The sequence below is a fragment of the Seriola dumerili genome, unplaced genomic scaffold (assembly GCF_002260705.1).
Source record: "Seriola dumerili isolate Sdu_G_001 unplaced genomic scaffold, Sdu_1.0 BDQW01001449.1, whole genome shotgun sequence".
NCBI classification, from domain to species: Eukaryota; Metazoa; Chordata; class Actinopteri; order Carangiformes; family Carangidae; genus Seriola; species Seriola dumerili.
The window spans coordinates 354,970-380,543 of NW_019175704.1; the positions used below are offsets into that span (position 1 = coordinate 354,970).

The 25,574-nt window shown below is 41.2% G+C and overlaps 4 protein-coding genes across 8 annotated transcripts; 3 read left to right on the forward strand and 1 right to left on the reverse strand.

Moving 5' to 3' along the window:
* The first annotated feature begins 470 nt into the window (after window positions 1-470).
* Window positions 471-4,455, forward strand: dtwd1 (DTW domain containing 1). 4 transcript variants are annotated; one of them, XM_022768228.1, is made up of 5 exons: window positions 471-699; window positions 2,017-2,334; window positions 2,522-2,659; window positions 3,448-3,733; window positions 3,859-4,455. In XM_022768228.1, the coding sequence occupies exons 2-5, from the start codon at window positions 2,077-2,079 to the stop codon at window positions 4,086-4,088; spliced, it is 912 nt and encodes a 303-aa protein (XP_022623949.1). In that variant the 5' UTR covers window positions 471-699; window positions 2,017-2,076; the 3' UTR covers window positions 4,089-4,455. The 4 variants fall into 4 exon arrangements, with proteins under 4 accessions (XP_022623949.1, XP_022623950.1, XP_022623947.1 ...); XM_022768229.1 differs by having other exon boundaries at window positions 471-586; XM_022768226.1 differs by having other exon boundaries at window positions 471-571.
* LOC111238631 (NAD(P) transhydrogenase, mitochondrial-like) lies at window positions 4,437-17,401 on the reverse strand. 2 transcript variants are annotated; one of them, XM_022768225.1, is made up of 22 exons: window positions 17,313-17,401; window positions 17,026-17,191; window positions 15,993-16,222; window positions 15,717-15,916; window positions 15,532-15,619; window positions 15,285-15,373; window positions 14,990-15,177; window positions 14,259-14,392; window positions 13,975-14,166; window positions 13,292-13,442; window positions 12,216-12,377; window positions 11,998-12,108; window positions 11,742-11,887; window positions 10,963-11,158; window positions 9,932-10,165; window positions 9,258-9,418; window positions 8,838-9,017; window positions 8,581-8,740; window positions 6,260-6,341; window positions 5,296-5,414; window positions 4,818-4,933; window positions 4,437-4,691 (listed from the first exon to the last, which is right to left on the reverse strand). In XM_022768225.1, exons 2-22 carry the CDS (start codon window positions 17,153-17,155, stop codon window positions 4,545-4,547), a joined length of 3,216 nt encoding a protein of 1,071 aa, XP_022623946.1. In that variant the 5' UTR covers window positions 17,156-17,191; window positions 17,313-17,401; the 3' UTR covers window positions 4,437-4,544. The 2 variants fall into 2 exon arrangements, with proteins under 2 accessions (XP_022623946.1, XP_022623945.1); XM_022768224.1 differs by having other exon boundaries at window positions 17,026-17,383.
* A 1,064-nt stretch (window positions 17,402-18,465) lies between these two features.
* On the forward strand, window positions 18,466-23,491 carry spata5l1 (spermatogenesis associated 5 like 1). The gene is made up of 11 exons (XM_022768270.1): window positions 18,466-18,587; window positions 19,628-20,246; window positions 20,336-20,521; window positions 20,811-21,095; window positions 21,170-21,355; window positions 21,739-21,897; window positions 22,073-22,282; window positions 22,390-22,617; window positions 22,736-22,870; window positions 23,054-23,179; window positions 23,307-23,491. Exons 2-11 carry the CDS (start codon window positions 19,653-19,655, stop codon window positions 23,442-23,444), a joined length of 2,247 nt encoding a protein of 748 aa, XP_022623991.1. The 5' UTR covers window positions 18,466-18,587; window positions 19,628-19,652; the 3' UTR covers window positions 23,445-23,491.
* Window positions 23,492-23,784: 293 nt separating this feature from the next.
* On the forward strand, window positions 23,785-25,190 carry cunh15orf48 (chromosome unknown C15orf48 homolog). The gene is made up of 5 exons (XM_022768271.1): window positions 23,785-23,839; window positions 23,944-24,004; window positions 24,119-24,207; window positions 24,352-24,412; window positions 24,706-25,190. Exons 2-5 carry the CDS (start codon window positions 23,966-23,968, stop codon window positions 24,772-24,774), a joined length of 258 nt encoding a protein of 85 aa, XP_022623992.1. The 5' UTR covers window positions 23,785-23,839; window positions 23,944-23,965; the 3' UTR covers window positions 24,775-25,190.
* The last annotated feature ends 384 nt before the right edge of the window (window positions 25,191-25,574 follow it).

The window sequence follows — 25,574 nt, forward strand, 5'->3', positions numbered from 1 at the left end:
AACTGGTGAATAAAAAAAAATCCATCTGAAAAACTTTATTTACAAAATGGAACTTACAACATGTTTACCAACAGATAAAAGACAAAAATACAAAAATGAAAAAAGTCTAAGTTACGAATCAAATTCATTATGTAGGTCTCTAGTATACAAAGTTGAGTCGAGTTTGTGCAGTAAATTTTATTATTTGCAGTCATATAGAATTTTAAGTTGGACATGAGGACATATGTAATAATAAAGAAGTCAGACTAATGATAGACATTTCAGTGAAAATGTAAAATAAAATAAATTCATTTAGAATTTTTTCTTGAGTATTAAAATTAATTATTAAAAAGATATTGAGGTCATACTGATAAGCTTGACCTTAAGGTACCGTCCCAAAAAATGACTTATAGTTACTATTCAGATTCTCTGCCCTCTCCGTGTTTAGCTTTCCCTCATTCGAAACACTATTTCCGGCGTAGAAGAAGACGCCCACGTCGTGGAACGTCATTTTACTAAATACAGCTAGTCCGTCTTTATCGGGACTAACCAGTGGACCACGTTGCTTGCAACTCAACTGAGCTACACAAACGTCTGTTTTCCTTTGGTCTCTGTTATTATCTAATTTAAGCCACTGTGATTTCGTTCGCTTATACTAGCCGAAGCAACAGATGTTGAGCAAGCATGCTAACAGAAGCTATCTTCACTAGCATGAATCGGGTAATGTTGACTGTGTTGTAACGTTAGCAGCTCTAAGAGTTCAGTATGTAGTCTCATCGAGCTAAAGAGAGAGAGAGAGATACCATAAGAATACGATGTTAACTGACTGTTGTGCTCATGAACTCTCAAACGCTCATCATTCAGTTGAATGCAGTCGCATGTGTTTAGCTCATTATACGTGCATTCAGTATCTTTGTCACATTAGCTGATGCTCGCCAGAGGTGGAGGAAGTATTCTGATTGTTTTCCTAAATAAAATTAGTAATAACACGCTGCAGAAATTACAAGGAAATGTCATGCTTTGCGAATGCTACTGCAGTAAAAGGTTTTAATTATGATCAGGAATATGTACTTTTCAAAATAAAAGTACCCTACGAAGACAAATGTCCCTTAGGAGTGTTGTACTATTTTACACAGAAATTATTAGTAACATCAAGCTAAAACTATTGCAATCTAATACAAAAGTCCTGCAATAAGTCCTCCCTTCATGAATGTTATAATGTTGGGTTTTTTTTTTTGAAAGGGTTGATTCATCTATATGATCATTTTGGAGTATGTAGTTTGTGCTGCTGTTGAATTGTATGACATTCTATACAGAGAGGTGATTCTTGTTTTGTCTAACAGTCCTAACCTCAAAATGATCGATTGGTGATCATTTCTCTTTAATGAACAGATCAATATGGTCAGAAAATTGTATAATAATGCTGCAAAATTGCAAGGAAAGCTGAAAATAAGGACAAAGGACAAGTAAAACACCAAGAAATAATGATTATAAACTGAGCAAAGCAGCAGCCATATTTTCAAAATCTGTACCCAGAAACATATGTATATGAAAATGCACATAGCCTACATTTGCATACTTATACACATATATAAACTCGCATGCATAGTTGCCAGTTCAGGTGAAATCAAATGAAGGTCTTTCTCTGAAAGTGTTTCTAAATTTCGTTGTCGAGGTACCCTGAGGTGTCTGGTCTGTCTCTGTCTAATCTGTGTTGGATTTTACTTCTTATGCTTAGTGACTATGTGCCCTTATAACCAGGAAAAGACAGCATGTAAACTACATCATATTCATTAAGTATTTGAAATCCTAGACTCCAATCTCACCATAGTATTAATATTATATTAATATACCTAATACCTCCCAGCTCAGTCCATCTATTTGAAAAAGAGTCCTCTATGACCTTTTTATTATCAACGCCTGGCTTCTTTAATGGTTTTTCTACATTATTGTGCCCCTTACTTTTAAATTTATGTAAATATTGGATTATCTCTGTCTGATAATATTTGCATCATTTGTTTTGTCATTCTTGTTCAGCTATGAATGTACAGCCCACATATACTTCAGGATTGATCTGCCAACATTTAAAGAGCAAGCATGAGCAGCCTGGATCAAGACCAGCGTCTCAATCCTAGTTGCCGTGACAAAACAACAGTCTCAAGTGATTCATCAGACACTCGTGAGCTCGCCAAGCAACCTCTCCAAGGTCTACAATTGGCATCACATGCAGTGCTGGAGAAAGCGCAGCAGAGGGGCAGGTTGAAGTGCTCTAAATGTGGAGGATCAAGGATGTTTTTCTGCTACACATGCTGCTCATTAGTGGGTGTCGGCCTGCAAGAAATCCCCTTAATCAAGGTCAGTTAGAGGTTAGGACTCACTTGATTGTTCTTCTAAGAGAGGCCTTCAGCTAAGGAGTTGCTGTAATAGTAGTAGTCTAATGCGGAGGAAAACGTTAAGTGATGTCTTTCATGGAAGGTTTATGAAATATTTCAAACAGTGTGGTTGAAATGTAAGTCTTCTACATATTGTATGTTGTGCTCAGCTTCCTGTGAAGATAGACATCATCAAGCATCCAAATGAGACAGATGGCAAGAGCACTGCAATCCATGCCAAGATCCTCGCACCCAGTGATGTCACCATATACACCTACCCCTGCATACCTGAGTTTGAAAAGGACAAGGTTAGTTGTTCATCACTAAAAAGTTTATTTAACTCTTACACGTTTAGAAAAATAAAAAATAAAAGTTGAATTGGTTGTCAAAATAGCAGTCGAATTGTTTCTTTTTATCAATTAATCAAGCAAACAACTACTTGTTTCAGTTCTATTGTTAACTCATATTTCTGCTGCTTATTTTTTATTCTTTTACCTATCACGAAAACACCATTGTCACTGCATTTTGTTTGCTTTATTCATTTATATTTTATTTTTATAGCAAGTTGATGCTTTTAATAGTGTTATTCACTAAATTCACATTGATATTGAGTTAAATGGCTGTTTTGTGCATAAGTCCACCTGTATTTGTCATAGTAAACACATTCAGATCCATTGATCCATACCATCCAACTTAAAATAAATAAATTTAGAGGGTCGAGTCAGTTTCTGTATTTTCATATTTCGTGATTGACAAGTTTAAATTTCACAGCACTAGTTTATATTAGACATAATCAAATAGACTTACAGTGGCTTTAGTGCACAGGCCATGTAGTATGTTTATTGTCTTTGACAGCTCCAGACTTTACATTTTTTCTTCTTGCCTCATCTATTTTACTCAACTGAATAATCTCCTGTTTTTAGTTTTTCTTCTTTCTTTATCGAACTGTCTTCCCCCGGTGCTTCCTAAACCTAACCATGTATAAAACACCAACTTCAGAAACAACATATCTTAAAAACACATTGTTTGTACCGTAGTCTTGGTTTGTATGATGGTGTTCCGCTCTGAATCTGTGTCGTCTCTTTGGGCTCCCCAGGTGGTTTTAGTGTTCCCTGGTCCTGGGGCTGTCTCAGTTCAAGACATGATGCAGTGTTTGCTTGACAGGACTGACAGCAGGTCACATGACTTTGATGAACCCCGCATAAAGAGGCTGAAAAGTGAGGAAGTTCAAGGCGCCACACACACTGCCAAGAGCCTGGAGTCAGGGACCCCAGATGAATCAAAGGGCACAGAGTCAAGGGTGTATCCCCTACAGAGGGTGGTCTTCATTGACAGCACATGGAACCAGACCAACAAGATCAGCACAGATGAGAGGCTGCAAGGTAATCATGAAAGATTTCATTTGTGCAGCTTTTCAGTCAACTTTGGCTGCTGCTGATTATTAATAGGTTAACATGATCTCACTCTGTGTTCTCTTGTGCTTTCTGACTGACGTGTTCTCCTCCAGATTTACTCCAGGTAGAGCTGAAGATGAGGAAAACATGTTTCTGGCGCCATCAGAAGGGCAAACCTGACACCTACCTAGCTACCATTGAGGCTATTTATTATTTCCTCAAGGACTTCCATGAGCATTGTCTTTCTAGGGAGTACAATGGAGAATATGATAACCTTCTCTTCTTCTACTCCTACCTGCACTCGGTTGTCAACAAAGCCAAGATTTCTGCTGGAAAATGCTGAAGGATGCTGTGAGGAAAAAAAAAAAGAAAAGACGAAATCCGCTAAAAAGAGACTGTAAAGAACTGGAGCTAAAGAGCAGATACATGCAAGCTCCAGTATATCTGGTTGTATTATGATTTTTATTTTGTAAGGGATACCATGACATCTATTTGTATAAGAATATGCACTAAAACATTTCTGTTTACAAATACTAACATGAATGAGGTGTGTTTAATAAATGAGTAATAAAGGAATCGAAATCAAATCAGAGATTGACTTAGATATATTTTTATTTACAAATCAATACACATTAATTTTGAGTTATTTATGTCCCTTATTTTCAAAAAAAAAAAAAAAAAAATCATCTTCTGAATCTTAGGCACCTGTGTAATAGAATCACATCTGTTGCAGACCCAATAAATATATCCTGAAAGCTAATGCTGGAAATATAGTATCTGTCATCGTGATGAATGGCAACTAGTAGTAGGCCTCTCTGATCTTGGCTTGCAGGCTATCACAGGTCTTCTTGGCATCTCCCAGCAACATTGATGTGTTGGGCTTGTAGAAAATGGGGTTATCTACTGCAGCGTAGCCCACGCCCAAGGTACGTTTCATCACTATCACCTGGAGAAAGGTTGTTTTTTATTAAAGTATGGTTTTACTTTTTGTACCACAAAGAGAAAAATACTATGATATTGTTGGTGCATCAATACATATCAAAAAGATAATTAGAAAGAAAGGTAGACCAACCTGTTTAGACTTCCACACCTCCAGAACAGGCATGCCAGCAATTATAGAGTTGGGATCCTCTTGTGCTGCAGAATTCACTGTGTCGTTGGCTCCAATGACCAGCGTCAAGTCAGTTTCTGTGGGCCACAGATGTTTACAGACTGATACACCAGACAGATGTTCTGCAATTGTCCCTACCAATGTTATTGGGTTCCCCAGCACCACACTTATCTCCCCCTGTCATAAACAGAACCATGTGTCGGACTGCATGCCTGGTTGCTAAGAAAACAGGACTGTTGCCCTAATAACATGGCATGTCAAAATATCAAGACAACACAAGGCCTCTGCAATGGTATCTGAGAGATGGGGGGGTGCAATTATTACACATAATTGATCTAGTATTATTATCATCATCATCATCTGGTAATATTATCTGACTCCTTCCTGCCAAAGCTGACAACCACATAGCAGTAAATATTCAAACAGCACTCTAGGCTACCTGGGAAGTCGTCATTGATCTCATCCATCTCCAGGACCACATCGTAGGGAACACCAGCCTCAGCCAAGAGGACGTTCAGCTGGCCGGGCATACGACCGGCGACTGGGTGGATACCAAACCTGTTGGAGAGGAAGGACGCAAAATATTACTGTTCATCAACACTTGCATTTGACATATTTGCATTTAAAACATACTACTTCTTGACCATTAATGACCTGCTCATATGGTGCCACAAGTAAAAATGCACCTGACTCTTTGACAACAATTCAGATTTGTTGTAACATGCAGAGAAAAAAAAAAAAGTGGTGGAGGGTGGAGATATTTTACTTGAAAATCCGAAATTTTAAATTTTATGTAAAAATACTATAAGCAAAATGTAATGTAATATTTGATGTTTATTACTGATTAATTAATGTGTAGGTAGAATTTTCATGTGGAAGCTGATGGAGGTGAATCTACTGTTAACTACTTTATATACTGTCGAGTAGTCTGAGCTCTAACGGTGCATTATATATATATATATATATTTTTTTTTTTTAAATTATCACGTTAAGTAAAATCTAAATCTGTAAACTAAATTGAACTATAGTTGTCATGTAAAGTAGAGGAATAAAACATTTTCCTCTGAAATATAATTGCACAGAAGTATAAAGTAGCATAAGATTAAAATACTCATATTTGAAATTTTACTATCAATACTTCTGTGTCATTACTGTATAGTTAATTTAAAAAAAAAAAAAAAAAAAAAAGGTACTTTGCCATTTCCCACTTTACAAACAGCATAAAATGCAAATATTTCCCACAAATCACATTAGTTGCTTTTTGATTAAAATGCCTAATTTAAAAATAGTAATGGGAACAAAACCTGTGATTGTGGACTCTCAGTTTAACCCCAACTGAGGACGGAGAAGCCGCAGTAATCTTGTGTATAAAGAAGATGAAGAACATGAGTGCTGACACTCACCTGACAGTCTTTCCCTGTTCCCTCAGCATCTTCACCATGTCTGCTATTGGGTACTGGGCTTTGGCTGCACACAGACCCCAACCTAAGCACAAAGATATACAGAGAAACAATGCAATAGCCTTACAAATTGCATTCTTAATCTTAGGCTATAATCTGCTTCATTTTACAAGTATCTAGAGATTCTTTAATCCCTCTTTGGTTGTTTTAGTTTATTATCCAATTTTCCAAGCACTTCATATTCTGGACTGGCGTTCTTGTTAATTGCCCTACTGGAATAAATAAGTATTTGATACATTTATTGTTCATAACCAAATGAAAGCTCAGCGATCCAGCAGGGGTTCAACAACAATAAAGCCAGTTATTCATCTAGCCTCTATTCTTTCTTTTGTCCTCTTCTCTCTGTCCTCATCCACCACAAGTCTCCTTGTGTATTAAATCATAGCATTTCATTGGTCTCAGAAACATTTTTCTAAAAGAAAACTTTTGCATGTGTGGTGTGCATGTGGGTCCCCTGCGTGCAAAGAACTCCTTTCCCTCTGTCTGCATAACCCCTATTTAACCCTGGTGGTCAGGTACTTCGTAGAGTTCAGCATTAACCCTAATCGAGTTTTTTGAAGCCAGTTGCCCGTAACCCGTATCTTCTAATTCCCCAGACAACTGGAGCCTTCTGTTTCCTCACTGCCGCGCTTTGTTGTTGACAGCGCATGGAGAAGTCCTGAGTCTGGACTCAATAGCTCTTACGACTTTTCACTGTTTCTCTAATCAAACCAGCATGCTGGACCACACAGCTGTCCTTGTGTTGGTTTGGAGCCATTGGAAAACAACAGCAATCCAAGTATCCAAGTTATTCAGAGTGGTTCCTCTCGCTCTGCCGACTCAACGCTCAGTTGTCAGACTGGTTTGTCTGGATTTTTCTATGTAATAAATCAGGATGTGGTCGTCATCTCACACTCAAGAATCTGACCATCTTTGCTAACAAACATGTACCGACACACTCACTTAATACTGTTGGCTGTACATGTATCACAAGACACCGGGTGTCTGTGGGATCATTTGTGGGCAAACTGCTCCCTCCTGTGGTGACCATGCCTCAATATTCTGACTTCTAATCAATTACTACCTATCAATCAGGCCAAGATCCTAAATGTTTTTGCAAAAGCTTCGTGCTTCTCCAGAGCTGCTGCACAAACATATTTGATCTGCGTTTCGTCAAGTTAAGTCAATCAGACGAGAGAGAGCGTTGATGTTATTGATCGACAGTCTGAAAACCTGTAGCTGGAGTGCAGGGGGAGGATCCGCACTGTTCAGTGAAGAGAGAATCTGATATTCAAGTTGTGGCCCACCTTAGTCTCTGATGTCAACCATAGCCTCTTTCTTACACCTGTCTCTTTCAGAGGCCCCAATCGTTTTCAAGAGTGTATCAACTTTCCGCTGAGGAAAAGCTTTTGCTAATGTGTACAGTATGTATGCAAGATTTAAAATTACCACCAGAAGGCAGACGCCTTTTTGGAATTGTAGCATTGGTTTGGTTTTTAAACTTAAATCATACACGTTGACTACTGTGCAGTCTTTTTGACCATGATGTTTTGAAAATAATGCTGTTGATGAAGTTGGACTGGCTCCACACACAATGACAGTGTTTCCCTGATGTTCCTCTCATGCACTGACTGCTAACTGACTTTAGCTGAAATTTAGAAAAGGGGATCTCCACTGATTTTTTTTACATCAAAGTCTGTTTGCAGGCCATGGGGAGTGCAAGTGATGTCACTTGAGTCAGCATTGTTCGGGGTGAAAGTCTACAAGTTTTAAAACTTAAAAAAAAAAAAAAACGGTTGGTGTGCCGTTAGAAAGAAGTAATAATAAATAAACCTCTGTAGCGCCACTCTTCATCTCCACTTGAGGCCAAAAGCTGACTTAAGTTGAGTTGCATCATGGATAATGTTGGCACCAGGTTTTGATGAGTAAAAACAAAATCAATGCCATCTGTAGTTCTGCTGCATCAATTTTGATCCTTTCAACACTTCACACTTGTAACGTTTCCGTCGTTTGAAAGGTTTGGACAAAAGACAATAATAATAAATATTAAAACTCTGATCTGATTCCATGCAACGATATATAAAAATGCTTTCAGCAACATCCAGCTATAAAAAAAAAAAAATAATAATAATAATTTTGGCATGTAAAATAAGTTCTGGTTGAACTGTTTTGTTTTTTTAACCAACTCGTGACAGACATGACATGTTAATCTGAGCCACAAATTTGAAATTGAAATCCCTTTTTAACACCCAGTGCACCACCTTACACTGTTGTGTTGCATGTACCTGGTGTGATGATGATGTTGTTGGCTTCTTTGACTATATCAATGGTCTGGTCCAAGTTGACCTCAGTGTGAGTGCCAACAATCTCCATAGGTTTACCGCCTGCTGTGGAGGTGGTGCCGTACCCACCCAGGATCACATTGGGCAGGGAGCGGTTCATAGCCTTGGAGGAGAAGGAGAGAATAACTCATTCTCTGGATATTGTGCCGATTGTACACTGTACAATTTACATGTGGCTGGATGTGCTTTCATCTACTCACCACACACATGATGTAGGAGAGGATGGCACCGGAGGAGCCAATCAGAGCTCCAACAATCGTCATGAGATTGTTCTCGAGTAAGAAACCCTCAGCACAGAGCGCCCATCCAGAGTAGCTGTTCAATACGGTAATGACCACGGGCATGTCAGCGCCGCCGATGGCTGCCGTCAGGGTGACACCCTACAGGGAGGTTGGAGAAGTTGTATAGAAGTAAAACAAGGAGTTAGCAAAAATCATTTGAGCTACATGAGCCAATTAAAACCAGTTTGAGTCCAAAATGAGATGCCCAATCTGGAACCCTTATCAGTGGAGTTGAACATCTTCATTGTTTTCCAGTTACTATCTTTTTTCCTTTTTTTTTTTTTTTTTTTTTTTTTAAAAAATAAAACTTCACCTGTTCTCAACTTGGTGAAAACTCACCATAACAGTGGAAAGCCCAGACACTCCCAGTAGACAACCCATGCCAGTACCATAGCTGGAGCTGAGCATAAAAGGCACCATGCCTCCCATTGACGCTGCCATCAGGCCGGCGTTCAACATGTGGCGTCCCGGCAGGAGCAGTGGGGCGGAGTCCAGGACACCTAGAGCCAAAACAAGTTTCAGAGAAATAATTGCCACTCTTTTGTAAGGCTAAAGGGAAATAATGTGACAAGATAAAACATGCAAGCACACTTTTCTCTTCAGCAGCGTCAAGGGTCTTTGAACCCCCAGACTTCTGTGTTGAGGCCTCTAATCAGACGTCTGAGAGTCTGTCCCATCCATAAATCAGACAGCAGCCTTCTTCCAACCACAGCCCTGCCCTAGCCATAACAAATTACCAGAAATCTTTGCATGTGTTCCTCTTGATCATTTGCATTGTAATGTAAATTTGCGACTGCTGAGACATGCACACAAACAGCAAGTCTGTGCCTGGATTTTCCAGAGGATCTTTAGCTTTAACTAGATGAAAGAGACAATCAGTGCCAGAGGATATGAAGCTCAGTGTGTTTATATAGATATTAGTGTGTTAAATAAAGAGCAATGATTGACTTTAAAAGGACACACACACACACACACACACACACACACACACACACACACACACACACACTTACCTTGAAGCTTCCCATAGGCCACCAGTGATCCACTGAAGGTGACACCTCCAATGTAGGTGCCCAGATATGCCACGGTCTTGAGAACACCGGCAGCTGGGTGAGTTTCCAGGTGGGGGTACTCAATCATGAACTCAGCAACGCAGGTGAGAACAGCTGCCAGCCCCACAAGGCTGTGGAAGGCTGCCACCAGCTGGGGCAAGTCTGAGATTTCAATGCGCTTGGCAATGGTCAGACCTGCAGTCGAGATATGAAGATGAGCCCAAGAGAGGAAAAAAAAAAAAAAAGAAAAGGCAGATTTCAGAAAATCTCAGTGAGTTACTATGTTTGGCTAAGTCAAACACCAGACACTAAGCTTCTCATGCACACTGGTTGAGTTTAAATACAAAAAAAAAAAAATCATTTTGAAAGTAAAAAATAAAAGTTAAAAAGGAGCAAATGTTTAAAACGCAGACACCTGTTTTCAGTTACAGGGCCTGATCTTCAAAGCCAGTCTGATGAGTCCTAAGTTAAGTGTTTAAGTGTGTTTTCTTGAAAACATAAGGACACTAATTTAACACTGAGTAAACCCTCATGTTCTGCCCCTTTTGTGTGTGTTTGTGTGTTGATTATAGTATCATTTATCATCCTGCTTTCTTAAATTACTATTAGCATGTACAACATTCAGACATGATGACGAAATCCACTCATCTCTGTATCTGGACAGGATCAATGATATTCTGTTATGAATTAGCAAAAAAATAAAAATAAAATAATAATCACACTCTTTCAAGACCAGATGAATTGCATGCAAAGTTAATAACGTAACTAATTCATGATGGTCTTGTAATGGTTTGTAAATAAACTGTTGGACTTCAAAAAGGAGCTTTATTAATTTTGTTTTTCTTAAAGACTGAAACAGAGATGCCTCGTTGGTGGGTAGTGTCTCTCTGCCATGATACAGAAAGACAACACAGGATCTCTTCAGAAACTAAATTATATACTCATCATGTGTGTCTCAATTGTAGATCCACTAGAAGCAGTTAGCTACATACCCAGGGTTCCTCCAGTGGCCATGGCCAGAGACATCTGAGACAGCAGTTCTGGTGAGGGTTTGAGGGCACCAAGGGTGGCGGCAATGCCCCCTGCCACTCCCATCATGCCCAGGGCGTTCCCAAGGCGACTGGTGCCCTGTGCAGAGAGGCCTGCCAGTGCCCCAACACAACACAAGCCTGAGCCCAAGTACATCATCTGAGGTAGAAGACACAAAGTCAAACTTACTTGTGTGGTGATGACACATTTGATCACATTTACAATCACAGTCAAGTCACTCAACAAGATGTCCTTAGCTCATGAAGGAATAAAGACATTTTTTAAATGGATTCAAAATGTACGTTTTAAAACTTCACACACAAAAAACATCTAATTTAAAACGTATGTTTTAAATTTTCTATACGTATGAGTAAAAACTAACTAGAGCATTGAAATTATTAGTTAGTTCATGAAAATTAAGCCAATAAATTGTTTAAGAAAAATTGCTTAGGCATGAATACCTTTGGGTTTGGACGACTGGTTACACAAAAGTTAAAAAGAAGTTAAAAGTTAAGATATAATTTAAAATTCTCATCAATAAAGTCATGTGTATTATGTGTGAAATGAGCTACACTTGCAGGGTTGTTATATTAGCCACAGTTACAACATATAACCAAACACAAACAACAAATTCACTATGAACACAACCACAGTCATCTAGTGTACCAAAACTCTGACAGATTAATTTCACTGACAAGCTACTTAATACTAATTAATGCCAATTAAATATGTATCCTGTCACCTGCTCAATGCTGTATCCAGCTGCCACCGAAGCTCCATATCCCCCAACAAATACACCGGTGGGCAGCAAATACAGGTAATTGTACTCAGGAGGGTCAGTGGGACGCTTGAACATGTCCAACATCCTCTGGGTGATCAAAAATCCACCTGCACACACACACACACAGAGGAAAAAAAAAATGGGAACTACTAATTTTTTTTTGATTGGGAAGACAAGGAATCTTGCTCTGTTGTTATTTTTATGTTGAATACAAGACCGGCAATGTTGATGGAAGAGACAAAGGCAGCAGCCAGAGCAAGACTCTCGGGCAAGGTGGAGGGTGTGAGACCTCCACCCATCAGCACCAGACCTCCTACTGCAGTCAGACCTGACAGAGAGAACGGACAAAACGTCAAGATAAAATAAATAAATAAAACTACACACACACACAAACACATCTAATTTGGCCATAACCTCCTTATACTGACTCCTGACCTGAGATGGCATTGGTGACAGACATGAGGGGTGAGTGCAGAGCGGGGGTCACGCCCCACACAGTGTGGTATCCAACAATCCCAGCCAAGCCGAAGGTCGTGACCATCTGAGTGAACGCTGTGTTGGGGGAGATGATGCCTAGGAGCAGACACGTGGACAGACCTACAGAGACACAGAGCAGTGCTGTTGATGTTGTTGTGTATAGTTCTTTCCATATTGCAGTGGTGGGAAAAAATGTGCAGTTTCTGTTGTTTAGTTCCCCCCCCCCCAGTCATTTGCCATTAAAGCAATGGAATAAATGAATAGGAGAAACACACATCTATAGTTTCATAACAGGTTATCCAACTACGATGATTTGTAGTTTCTCTGATACTTCAAAGAACTGAAAAATGTATTCCCCACTGTGCTTCATTAAAATGACATGTCTACATTCAAAAGTCCCGTTAAGATCTAGTGATCTCAGAGTTCTTAATCTTAAAACATTTCCAAATAAGATATTGTTTGAAACTGAATTATTTTATTATCAGTTGATCTCCAGTGTTTTCTCTCAATAAAAGATGTGGGGAAAAAAAAAAAAAAAAAAAAAAAAAAAAAATTTCCCCTAGGTGAGTGGTGGTCTTCAAACTGCTTTTCATGTCCAACTAACAGGCCAAATCCAATTATATTCAGATTACTATGATGAGAGAGACTTAAAGTATCAAAATGTTTGGCCTTTTTGCTTGATTAAAAATCCATTATCAGAATAATTGCCGTTAGTCAACTCTAGTAATTGTTTCAGCTCTATCTGGAACTGCTACATGTTGTACAACCAAAATATAACATCAGAGTAAAAGATGACAGGAAAAGACAACAGCTTTTTGACGTTGGCAAAATAAAACTAAAGAATGTCATTACGTTCCAATTTCTACTGCGTTCATTATATAATTTAACATACATTTTGTTTTTCCTCAGTAGAGAACGGGGTTTTGCACAAAAAAGATCTTACAAATCCCTTGTAAAATAACCTAAGAGTTTATGTAATTGGGCCACATGTCCAGAGGAACATTTCTTCATGGATGTGTGTTTTTGTATCTGACCTGTGGTGTAGATTCCAGCAGAGGTCATTGTGCGGTTGAATGGAGAAATCGCCGCCGCTTTCTCAGCCTCCAACTCTACGACTGTTTTCTGTTTTACTGGGGCTGGGGGGGCTGTTTTAGGGAGAGGCGATGGGAACATGTTCTTGCCTTCCTGGATACAGCAGAAAAACACACAAGAGGACCAGTGTGAGAGCACAGAGGACGTCCACAGAGTTTTGCGTGAGAAACACACATCAAGACTTTGGAGTCTTGCATTGTGGGAGATCTCGCTTGGATGGTGGGAGCACTCAAAACACAAACCCATGGACTGCATAGGAGATTATACTGAACAAACAGCAATCACGAACCAGTTACCAGTGGTTTTCAAAGATAAATTCTCTTTTAAGGGGCCTGAATAATGCTTAGTTTAACAAGGGGTAAACCGATATGTCCTGTTGAGGTTGCATGCTTTCTCTGCCATAAACAATGTGTCAAAGCCACAATTCCTGGAAAAGTATATTTTGAAACGTTCATAACATTCTTGCTGGGATCCAGCACGAGCTATTCCCAGCTGGGATGGGGTTTTTAGTACTCATTTGGCGTAGTCTCCCAGCATGACAGAATCTGATAGCTCACGCTGAGAGTGAGGGATGCCAGCAGAGTTGGAGGTTGCCAGGAGAAAGTTACAACAAATAAAAACTCACCTTCATAACAAGAGTCCCACGGATGACATGGTCAATTGTTCCATAGTCGAATTCTTCCGTGGGCTCATAGTGGAAGTATTCCTTGTCTGGGCTGATGGCCTTCAGCAGCTTCAGTATGTTATTTGAATACAGAGTGCTGGCCTGGGTGGCCATGCGGCTGGGCAAGTCTGTGTAGCCAACGTGTGTGACACCCTAGTCATTAAAAGTATACCATTAGTCAATTTTACACATGTGAACAAAACAGAAAGACAGAATTTCTTTTGTTTCCTCAGCAGAAAGCTCACCTTGTGAACATGCAGCTCACCAGGCTTGGTGGTCTCGATGTTGCCCCCTGCCTCTGCAGCCAAATCCACCACAACGGAGCCGTCCTTCATCGACTCCACAAACTCCTTCTTGATCAGGATGGGAGCCCGCTTCCCTGCATGGGAACAGGAAACAGAGGGACAGGTGAGATGGATCAAATGTTCATAATATCACGCATTCTGAGAAACATGGAAGGAAGTCAGAGAAAAATGGCTCCACAATAAAGCCACATTCATAGATTTTTGGCCATAGAAAGGAAGAAAAGCATCTGTATCAAAACAAGCCAGTTGGGTTGTTATGGCTAACATGTTAGCAAGTCATTTCCTACTTACACAATCAATCAACAGACATGAAACAGCATAAGCATTTACTTTAAGTCTTCTGGCTGGCCACCTGACGTTCATTTATAATGTTTTTGATTTAGTCCCCTCCAACTCCTGAGAAAAATATCTGGGTCTTTAGCTGCTTTGTGTGTTCACCAATCTGAACCTTTATCTGTCAGCTGTAGGCAGGTATCGCACAGGTGGTTTATCCAAGTTTGTTGCTGGACACCACTGCCAACTGGTGCTGATGACAGTAGCCGAGTATCAACGATAAACATTTCCAGGCTGCTGTAAAAGTCATGAGGTTCAATCTTACGATGCACAAAATACACATTAATGGAGCTTTTAACAGCAAAACATAAAAAAGAGAAGGCACCAGTGAGACTGACCTGGAATCAGGGCAGTGCTGATGAGAATGTCGACCTCTTTACACTGCTTTGCGAAAAGGGCCATCTCGGCCTCAATGAACTCTTTCGACATCTCTTTGGCGTAACCTCCGACTCCCTCGCCAGACTCTTTGATGTCTACTTCTAAAGGCTCTGCCCCAAATGACTTGAACTGCTCCAGGGCTGCTGGCCTGACAGACAAGAAACAGTCAGGTTATTGTTAAAATCATCATCACTCCGTCTGCAGTCTTTTTTTTTTTTCTTTTTTTTTCTTTTTTAAAAAAAAACCATCTTATACCTAGTGTCAAATCCTCTGACTATGGCCCCCATCGACTTGGCTGCACCTGCCGCTGCTAAACCAGCGACTCCACCTCCTATAACCAGGACCTGTGTATGACAGAAACATCATATATATTATTGTACAGGGAGGGGTCTGGCACAGTCCACCTTTACATATTTTATTTAAGGTACAATGAGAAGAAAAAGCAGAGATTGTGGGAAGACGAAATCACTCATATTGACTTGTGCTATATGTAGACGCTTACCTTAGCCGGGGGTACTTTTCCTGCAGCTGTGATCTGTCCAGTGAAGAACCTTCCAAAGTGGTTGGCAGCCAGAACCACAGCTTTGTACCTACAAAATAAACACTCAAGTCAAGTTTACAGTAACTAGACATTCTTAAACAGCTACAAACATAAGAATCTGTATGTAAATGTCCATTTGTCTTTACCCAGCGATGTTAGCCATGGAGCTGAGTGCATCGTAGCCCTGTGCGATGGTGACTCTGGGCACCTGGTCCATGGCCAGCACAGTGCTCTGTCTCTCTGACAGCTTCCTCATCAGCTCCGGGTTCTGTGCTGGATAAATGAAGCTCACCAAGGTCGTCTTAGGCTTCATGAGGTCTGCCTCACTCAAACTGGGGGCTCGGACCTAAATCAAAAAAGGAAAATTCAGTAATATCTAAACTCAAATAAACGATTTGTCTGACTGGCAGATGTGTACGAACCTTAAGGACCAAGTCTGAGCCAAGGGCTCCCTGAACATCAGTGATGGTGGCTCCAGCTTCTACGTACTGTTGGTCAGAGAACTTGGATTCCTCACCAGCTCCACTCTCCACCTGTACCTTGAATCCCTGTTTGACCAATGCCTGCACCCCCGCAGGTGACAGCGCCACACGACGCTCATTCTGTACCGTCTCCTTAGGGACTCCCACTACCACATCCTTGTAGAGCACACCTGAGCACACACAAACCAGATGATAGTTGAATCTGCAGTACATTAAAAAGCCATGAAATGCATTCACAAGTCTTGGTTGAATATTAGAATCTGTCGTTCATATAAAAAAAGACAATAAAAAAAAGACAAAAACTGAGTGACTTTTGTGTCTTTATCTTTTAGTGCAACAACACAGGAGAGCATGCGTGTAGAGCTGAGATTGTGTGGCTGCAAACAGTGTCAGGTTACACATGTCTCCATACACGGCATGGTGACCTCGCCGCCATGGAGACATTATTAGCAGGTGATTGGCTCTGAGCCAGCATACACGGAGCGGCCTACACTCCCACACAGACACGCTTAAAATCCAAAGTTAAAAAGCGCTCAGTAACTTGCAAAACACTCACAAACACTCGATGACAAGTGCCGAGCAAAGAGCACTGACTCCATAAACAAATGTCTGAACAGAATCTGCCAGACTGCAGCTGAAGTTTTACATGTCACCTTTAACTGACCTCTCATATGTTCTCAAATATTAGCAGCACCAACAGCTCAGTGAGCAAAGCGACTGCCTGGTCCACACCGGAGTTCCCAAATTTTGGAAAGATCTCTAGCAACTTGTAGCAAACAGCTCATGATCTGTGGAGTTTTCCGCTCTTCTGGTCAGAAGGAGCGTGTCCTTGAGTGAACCGTTACACTCTCATTCCTCAACTCAGACACAGAGGAAAGCCAAACCAAAGAGAGAACGCAGACCCAGCCTGTCCTCTGTGGAAAAGACTGCAAGGTTAAGCAGAGAGATTTCAACAGAGCAGTACATTTCCTACCTCTGGAGGCCTTTTGATCCCACAACACAGGGAAAGTCCTGAATTGCCTCCTCCCAGGTATCTTCTGACGGACCCCTTGCTGGCGAAAAACGACAGAAGAGCTGGAGATGCAGCGCAGGAGGGTCGACATGGCCACTGAGCGTCCGCCCTGAGACTCCCTCTGGCTCTTGAATATAAACACAAACAATCAGACGTAGCTGATAAGTTAACACTGCTGCTGCATCTGCTGTCAAATAACAAAGAACATTATAATCTCCCCCCCCGGTTAGGTCCTGAGCCCAACACACTCAGGCTGTAGGTGCTGCGAGGCCTACAGAGAGCAGAGTGACACTTCAGCACTGCAGGACACGACACACACACTCACACAGGGCCCAGGGTTGATTACAGACTCCGGGCTTGTTCGCGAGATCTGGAATTATGACGGCACAGAGGGAAACTGTGCCAAGTCTGGCCTAGTTGTTGTGGGTAGGAGCAGAGACATCGGGTAGAAGCATGGGTAAGTCAGATAAAATGTTGTGGGGCGAGAGGGGGCAGCTCAGGACACAAGACACAGGTACAAACTTTTTTACTCAAGCAAACTGTATAAAATTCTGTGTTTACAAATACTTGTTTCTCAAAGACACATGCTTTAAGAAAAATCAATTAAGAGTGGAAACGTGTAATATTTTGGTGTTTTAATTTCTGAGCCAGACCAGTTGTCCCTGATCATGTGTTTGCTATTTTTTTCCATCCATTCATTCATTCACTCACTCACTCACTGAATCACACAGTCAACCAGTGTATTTTCTCCTCCACCACCTGTTTACTAATTCTTCCATGAAATGAAAAACTGGTTGATTGCGTTATTATTCCCAGACTTGCCTTTCAGATTTGCAGAAAGAGCAGGTTTATGGTTCAACTTTCCCTCAGCAGCGACAGCAGGGGGAGACGTCCTACCCAGGATACCCTCTCCTGCTTGCAGGGACAGTCAGACGACCTTCCGTTCCGTGCTTCCGATATCACAGCTGCACTATTTATGTATAAATAGCGAGCCACGTGACTCCACTCATGGTTTCACGTGTACTGGATCCACTAATGTGAAAATATCACTTTACATGTGTTTTGGTGGTGAAACAATTTACAACTTTCATCATTTTTATGTGAAATGAAAATATGTGTTTGCAGTGTAAGTATTGCATATTTGCAAATCGCTCTGTATTATTGTGGATACTTTAACACAAATGAAAGAAATGTGTTTGTGGATAAATATATTCGTGTATCATGCTACATATTTGTGGATTATTTTCTGTGGGTAAGAAACAATAAAGTCAAATAAAAAGTTCCACAGAAGGTCAATTCAAAAAAGTTAAATATCAGTGTCTGCCAATCTACTTTTGTACACTCCAGTCCGGTAGGTGGCGGTAATGGCGGTTTGATAGACGCCAAACAAACCAGAAAAACAATGTTGGACAGTTTCATTTAAACCCACATGGATTTTGTAAACATTAGTAGCTCTGTTGTTACCAGTACCGCTACCATTCATGACATTTTAGCCACCAATCACTAGTATCACTCTTTACCTAGTAAGTAACACTGGGACGTTTTTTTTATTCAAACGTTTTCACCGCTGCTGAGAATGAAGTTGTAGCTAGTAGCATGTAGCATGTAGCCTAGCTGACACTGCAGCTGGAGTAATGGTACTATAGCTTCACTCATGTCTGTTTGTCTGTACTGTTAATAAAACCTTTGAAAGAAATGTTTAAAATAGTGAATTATGAATATTTCCAGTGATTTACATACACGAGAAAGACACGAAAAACATTTGGGTTAAATCACTGTATATGTAAATAGACCGTATTATACTATATATATTTTATTATATTTCCTACATTTTTCAGCCGCATTTGTGTGTATAAATAGTGAAAGAAATATTTTTACAACCTTGAGGTACTATATAATAATATATCTAGTAATTATCAATGAAGATTTGAACATTTTTATACGTACCAGTGTAGTTCTTCTTGTGTTTTGGGGTTCTGGCATATTTGGACAGTTGCACTGTTTTTTAGTTTTTTTTTAACATGTAGTGACCTAAGTTTAGGGATTTAGCTTTTTGCTCTTTTATTAGCCTCATCGTTATCTTCTTCACTTGCATGATCACCTCTTCACTCCTCACATTGACAGACAACTCCACCTCAAGCTAAATTTGAAACTCTGAACCATCTCTGAGTCACGTCTGAGCTCTTTTCTGCATGAACTATCATTTAGTAGCCAAGTGTCCAATTACCACGTATAGAAGGGCTAACACAGCTCTTTCAATATTGATGTAAACCCTCTCAAATCTAAGCTTAGACTTCGCACTTAAATGTAGTATCCATTCATTTTATTTCAAATACAATGTTTGTAGAGTCTGGAGAACAACTGTCCAAATACTTCCGGTCTGTATAACTGAGTTTGTGCTGTAAAAAAAGGACATATACATATGCAGCTAGGACAGTCTGAAAGGTGCTAAACAAAGACAGAAATTTGGTAAAAAATTAACTAAAATTAACCATGACCCCAGATGGCTAACGTACTATAAGAACTAACGCTGTCTACTTATCTTTTTGTGTTTTCCTGTCAGTGTGGTTGGCAGCTGCTCATGGTCAATGAAGTCTCTGAGGCAGCTGTCAGTGGATCCATCAGACCGGGGCTCTCAGAGATGCAGGCTGGGTCCAGGCTTGATGTCGGAGCTGGGTCTGAGTCTGGGCTCCCCCCTGTTGGTGTCTGTCCCCGGGGGGAGCTGCCTGTGCACCGCCTGGCCCCGGCCTGACCTTGCAGAGGGCTTTCTGCAGATGGACCTGAAATGTTCTTCTCCCAGTCTGATCTCCCACCCTCCCACACACCTGCACCTGGACCCGGGTCAGCTCAAACCTGTACCCTGCCCCAAACTGAAAGGTGTTAAGATAACTGTTGTAGTCCAGAGTGTTGATTTTAAGAAACACACGCCTCCTCGCCTTGTTCATGAGCTTGTGAAAGACATGCTGAAAGGTGTACATGTCCACGAGACGTATGTGATAAACCTGGAGGATTTTGATACAGATATTAGATATGTAGTTATTGAAAGCATCAATCCGGATTCTGCCAGCACTGGAATTATCACCTCAAAAACAGGTGTTGAGATAGCTGGCATCCAGACCGTCCGGCACTACAGGAGTCAGCTGCAAGACCAGCACACGGTGTCACTGGGTGGTCTGGAGGAGGTCAGCATTTCACTGTAATGTCATTATTGGTTTCTATCGTGTTCCAACTATGTGACACCCACATTTATTTATTTTTTATTGTGTTTAAGGTGAGTGCCTCCCTGAGAGAGATGCTGCAGCTGCCCCTGCTCTATCCGGGCACTTTGAGCTCTCTGGGTGTGTCGTGTCCCAGAGGTGTGCTCCTGGTGGGGCCTCCAGGTGTGGGCAAGACCCTGCTGGTCCACAGAGTAGTGGGGGAGGTGGGAGCCAGCCTGGTGGTAGTCAGAGGGCCAGAGGTAAAAAATTACATTATTATATTGAATATTTTCAAAGGTTAAACGTTTTCACCCGCAGGTTGTGAAATTACATTCTGCAGATTCCATTTATATTATGATGTGGTAAATTGTCTTAAACTGTCAACCTATTTGAAAAGATAAAGTAATTTTTTGCTCACGCCTGTATATGAAAAGCAGATTAGTGTTGTTTCAGGTTTTATACATCACATCATCCAATTCCCAAAGGTACGGGGACACTTGTGTGTAATTACAGTTTATTATTAATACTAGTTGTTAATGATTATTTCAGGTGGTGGGATCACGGCCGGGCGAGAGTGAGGAGAAGTTGCGGGCTGTGTTTGAGCGGGCTCGATCTGCAGCTGAAGAAGGTCCGTGCGTGCTGTTCTTAGATGAGCTGGACACTCTGTGCCCGAAGAGAACCGGCTCATCTGCACCGGAGAACCGCCTGGTTGCTCAGCTTCTCACACTGATGGACGGGATCGATCAGTCGGATCGCTTCCTCATCGTCGGAGCCACCAACCGGCCGGACAGCTTAGACTCAGCACTGCGCAGGCCTGGAAGATTCGACAGAGAGGTACGGAGGGTGAAATGCATAAATCAATACATAATGATGAATGTAGATCTCTAAATTTTACATCTTTCTTTTAGGTTATCATTGGAGCTCCCACCTTGCAGCAGAGAAAAGCCATCTTGTCTGTTCTGTGTGCGAGGATGCCTGTGTGTCCCAGTGTGGACATGGCAGAGCTTGCACAGAGGACTACAGGCTATGTAGGAGCAGATCTCAGCGCCCTGTGCAGGGAGGCTGCCATGCACGCTGTACGGGAAATCTCAAAGGTAAATACAGCAATCAAGCAGCGCATTATATAGAATCAAAACACAAAACAGTGTTATATTACTTGAAGGGAAACCTTTTAGTTCCCTTCAGGCCTACATGTAGTACCTTCTGTCAGGATATATCCAGGACTGGATGGCATTCTGGGGAGTATTATGGTGCTTATTTGGCAACCCAACATGTTTATGTATGTGAAAGACAATGTATTTGTTTTAAATATATAAACCAAAGATTCGCTGGAGAGCAGTATTGGTGAAAAGTGGATTATCCTGATGAAGCAAAGTTAATTGAACTGAAAATGAAGTGTAAAAACGTCGTCCCTCCAGAGTGTTGAAGGCATCTGTGCATAAGTTTTCTAGTGTTTCTTTGACATTGTTGTTGGCAGGGTTCAGGAGAGCAGGTGGTGCGTATGAAACACTTCCAGGATGCCCTGAAGTTGGTGCGTCCCTCATGTCTGCGCAGCAGCCTGGGCAGGACGGAGCTCTCTCCAGTGTCTTGGGAGCAAATAGGAGGCCTGGAAGAAGTCAAACTCAAACTAAGACAGGTAAATGGGCAGCAGTGCTTGAATTATGCAGCAAAATACAAAGAGTTTTCAGCTGAGCTTGTTTACTGATAATGAGCCAAATTGTGTCCTGAAAATCAAAGACAAGTACCTGTGATTGGAATTCATTGATTTAATTTCCCCTCCATCTGCCCCACCTTGTGTCTGAACATCAAAGAGTATCGAGTGGCCGATGAGATATCCCGAGGCGTTTGTCCGTCTGGGCCTTAGTCAGCCCCGTGGTGTGCTGCTATATGGACCTCCAGGATGTGCAAAGACGACGCTTGTCAGGGCTGCAGCATCCTCCTCCCGCTGTACCTTCCTGTCTGTCAGTGGTGCTGACCTTTACTCCCCCTATGTCGGAGACTCAGAGAAGGCTTTAGCACAGGTACGTTCATTTCACAGCCTGTAATAAGACCTGTGCTCGGCTGCTTGCGTTTGTGTCCTCCTGTCTGTTACAGCCATAAACACGTGCACCTGTCTGTCCACATGTAGCTGTTTCGGCAAGCCCGGGCCTGTGCTCCCTGTATCCTGTTCCTTGATGAGATCGACTCTCTGATTGGCTCACGGTCAAACAGTCAGATGCCCAACGGTGTACACACACGCCTCCTGTCTGTGCTCCTGAATGAGATGGATGGGGTTGGCCTCAAGACGCTAGAGAGGAGAGGGACGGAGAAGATCCTCCAGGCAGAGGGAGTGGAGGAGAATCACACACAGGAACAGGTCAGATATTAAACAGATGTGTTCAAGGCTCTCACTCCTCCTTCCATCACTTAAATCACAACATCTGATCAGTATGAAGCTGATTAGTGAACATGTATTGATATAAGCTCTCTGACAGTTGGACCACCAGGAAGTGTGCAACAAAGATGTGATGGTTGTAGCTGCTACAAACAGACCTGACTGCATAGACAGTGCCCTCCTGAGACCTGGCAGACTGGACCACATCATCTATGTCCCACCACCCGACCAGCAGGTGAAATACATCTCACATGTGAATAAAAATATAAAAGATTATGGCATAAAAGCAACTGTCCGGCGTTTTAGAGGTAAATTAGATAGTTAGATAATATAACAATCACCTTTTTGTATCAGTGTTTCTTTAAAGAGCACAGAACAAGCTAGCTAAACTTGTATATGCGTCACATCTTGTGTCTAGGCTCGACTTGCCGTCCTGAAGGTGTGTACAAAGTCAATGCCTGTTGATGCTGACGTGTGTCTGGAGGAGCTGGCGACAAAGACCGAGCTCTACTCTGGGGCTGACCTGGAAAGTCTGTGTAAAGAGGTAATGTGAAGCACAACCAAAAGTCTTATTTTCTTACACCAGGCTTTGAAAATACAAAATGTAATCCTGTTCTTAAATGTTGACATAGGCAAATGGGTAAAGAGGGAATAATATTTTTGTTTTCCAGGCTGCTCTAATGGCGCTACAAGAGGAGAACATGGAGGCTTCTGTCATCAAACACACTTACTTCCTCCAGTCCCTCAGAAAAATGAGCCCCTCTCTTACTGCCCAGCAGATCCACACATATCAAACACCACTCAGATGACAAACCACATGTGCCCATGTCCTCTGCATTGATCAATTGTATTATTAAAAAATTGGTTTGAAATAAAATTAGTAAAACTTGACCATTGGTGTCTTGTATTTTCTCCTCTCTTCTCTTCAAATGACTGTTCAAGATCTCCATGTCAAAACCATCTATCAACCACTGACTTTCACTTTTTAAATGTAGCCACACGAGGGCGCTGCACACTCAAAAAATGTATTGATCATCAGCAAAGTGGATGTGTTGAAGTATTGGACTCCACTGGTGCATCTCAGTGCAGGAAGCTCCGTCTGTCTACGTGCCTTTCACCTCGTACAACCCCTCATCCTGCCTACATCAGCCCGGCTCACAGGATGCTGCGCTAAGAGACGTCAAGGACTTCTTTGCACTAACAGGTGAGACCTGCCAAACACAGCTGCCTCTGAGACTTGTTGATTTTATTTCACTGATGGACTCTGAGCCTTATTGTTAGATGGAATTATTATACATTTCTCTTTAGGTATTTGAGAAAATTTTGAAAAATGAGTGGATTTTTCCAAATGTTGAGAAAGCGAAAGGAGGTGAGTCGTCTATATTTTCACCATGTTGAATGATTTTGTATTGTGAATATTGGTTTTATAGCCCAGGTAGGATGCATTTTGATATTATGATGCACTTTCTAATGTGTGTTCCAGCTAATTCCTCTGATAGGGTTCATGGCTTTTGCTGCAACAGGAGCCACCTCTGCTGCGCTCTACTTTCTATTTACTAAAACTGATGTTATGTGAGTGTTCGAGTACTTTTTTTCACATTTTGATAAGATTATATTCCACTGAATTTATTTTATAATATAAAGTGTTTTGATTGCACTTAACCTTTCCTGTTTTCATACTTATACTGACTTTAATCTGACTTCTGACTGTTTTAGTCTGAATAAAACCAAAAACCCAGAACCATGGGAGAGAGTGGACCCATTAAAACCCCAAAAGGTAATCTCTAACATTACATTACATTTTCAAAGGTTTGGATGGTTGGTAATAAGCTTTAAATACGTGCCAATTCTTCCAGGGTGCAGCTGCAATCTGCTGAGTCACTGAAGAAGAAATGTTATCAAATTAGTACCAGCCTTGTATTGTGATCTGAGTAGTGATGTTTATTTTGCCACACATTTTGGCTCACACCATCGTGCAGAGACTCAGATTACCGGTCTGTTTAGATTGGTGTCACACCTGCAAATCAGGTCAGGTGAAGCCTAATTTTTATTTTTGGCATTTCACTGCAGCTTATCACCATCAATCAGCAGTGGAAACCAGTGGAGGCGCTGGAGCTGGTGAAGAGCCTCACCAAGTAAAAAAGGCGGGCATCTGCTAGCAAGATCCACGATGTGACTACCTGCCTGTCCCTGTCCCCCCCCATCAGTCTAACAGAATCCTTTCTGCACAAACTAGGACGCTTTGACACTCAGTGTGCGGAAATGCTTCTGCTCCACTGGTGGGGTTTCACCCTGCTAAACCCAAGGACACCCATCTACAACAGTAGGAAACTATGCAGATAAAAATTATTCAAAATGAAAATCTTACTTTGTTTCTTTGATTACAACTAGAGCTATATTTATATCGAATGAGCTGCCTTATTAATTTAATGCAGTTGCTAGTAACAGCAACCCGGATGCTCATATAGTAGATGTGAATGTACGATAGTGTCAATGTGAAGACACAAAATGTAAACTGGGTAAATAATGTACTGTACAGTGTCAATAAATTAATATTGTGAATGCACAACTGTCTTTTGTTCTCAAAGCTATAAACATTTAAGTAGGAATATGCATATTCATGTCTGATATTCTTAGTCTGTTCTGTGTTAACGAGCTAATAGATCTCCCTCATCTCTCCTCCCAAAAAGTGTAGCTGGCAATAACTGACTATATATGCACTGACTTTGACTAGAGGATGTGCTGCACCGCCCTCTTTAATATTCTGTATTTTTCTGACTTTTAACTAGTGCTATGAGAAGACCAAATTATTGCTTTGTGCTATAGACCTCTATTAGCCTTTTTCACAGCAGACATTTTGATTTGTCAGAGTAGGAGAAGCACAGACATTACTAATCACATTAATGGTAGGTCCAGTGTATTCAAATGTGTTAGTGAGC

Bases quoted from the DNA above. Each gene is read 5' to 3' on its own strand.
- dtwd1 (XM_022768228.1), top strand. From the start codon at position 2,077: ATGAGCAGCCTGGATCAAGACCAGCGTCTCAATCCTAGTTGCCGTGAC. The intron at 2,335-2,521 runs GTCAGTTAGAGG...TGTTGTGCTCAG, and splicing joins AAGAAATCCCCTTAATCAAG to CTTCCTGTGAAGATAGACAT. The intron at 3,734-3,858 runs GTAATCATGAAA...GTTCTCCTCCAG, and splicing joins CACAGATGAGAGGCTGCAAG to ATTTACTCCAGGTAGAGCTG.
- LOC111238631 (XM_022768225.1), bottom strand. From the start codon at position 17,155: ATGTCGACCCTCCTGCGCTGCATCTCCAGCTCTTCTGTCGTTTTTCGC. The intron at 16,223-17,025 runs GTAGGAAATGTA...GTGTGTGCTCAG, and splicing joins GGATCAAAAGGCCTCCAGAG to GTGTGCTCTACAAGGATGTG. The intron at 12,378-13,291 runs GTCAGATACAAA...GTGTCTCTGTAG, and splicing joins TGCTGGAATCTACACCACAG to GTCTGTCCACGTGTCTGCTC.
- spata5l1 (XM_022768270.1), top strand. From the start codon at position 19,653: ATGAAGTCTCTGAGGCAGCTGTCAGTGGATCCATCAGACCGGGGCTCT. The intron at 21,356-21,738 runs GTAAATACAGCA...TGTTGTTGGCAG, and splicing joins CTGTACGGGAAATCTCAAAG to GGTTCAGGAGAGCAGGTGGT. The intron at 22,283-22,389 runs GTACGTTCATTT...GTCCACATGTAG, and splicing joins CAGAGAAGGCTTTAGCACAG to CTGTTTCGGCAAGCCCGGGC.
- cunh15orf48 (XM_022768271.1), top strand. From the start codon at position 23,966: ATGAGTGGATTTTTCCAAATGTTGAGAAAGCGAAAGGAG. The intron at 24,005-24,118 runs GTGAGTCGTCTA...TGTGTGTTCCAG, and splicing joins TGTTGAGAAAGCGAAAGGAG to CTAATTCCTCTGATAGGGTT. The intron at 24,208-24,351 runs GTGAGTGTTCGA...TGACTGTTTTAG, and splicing joins TTTACTAAAACTGATGTTAT to TCTGAATAAAACCAAAAACC.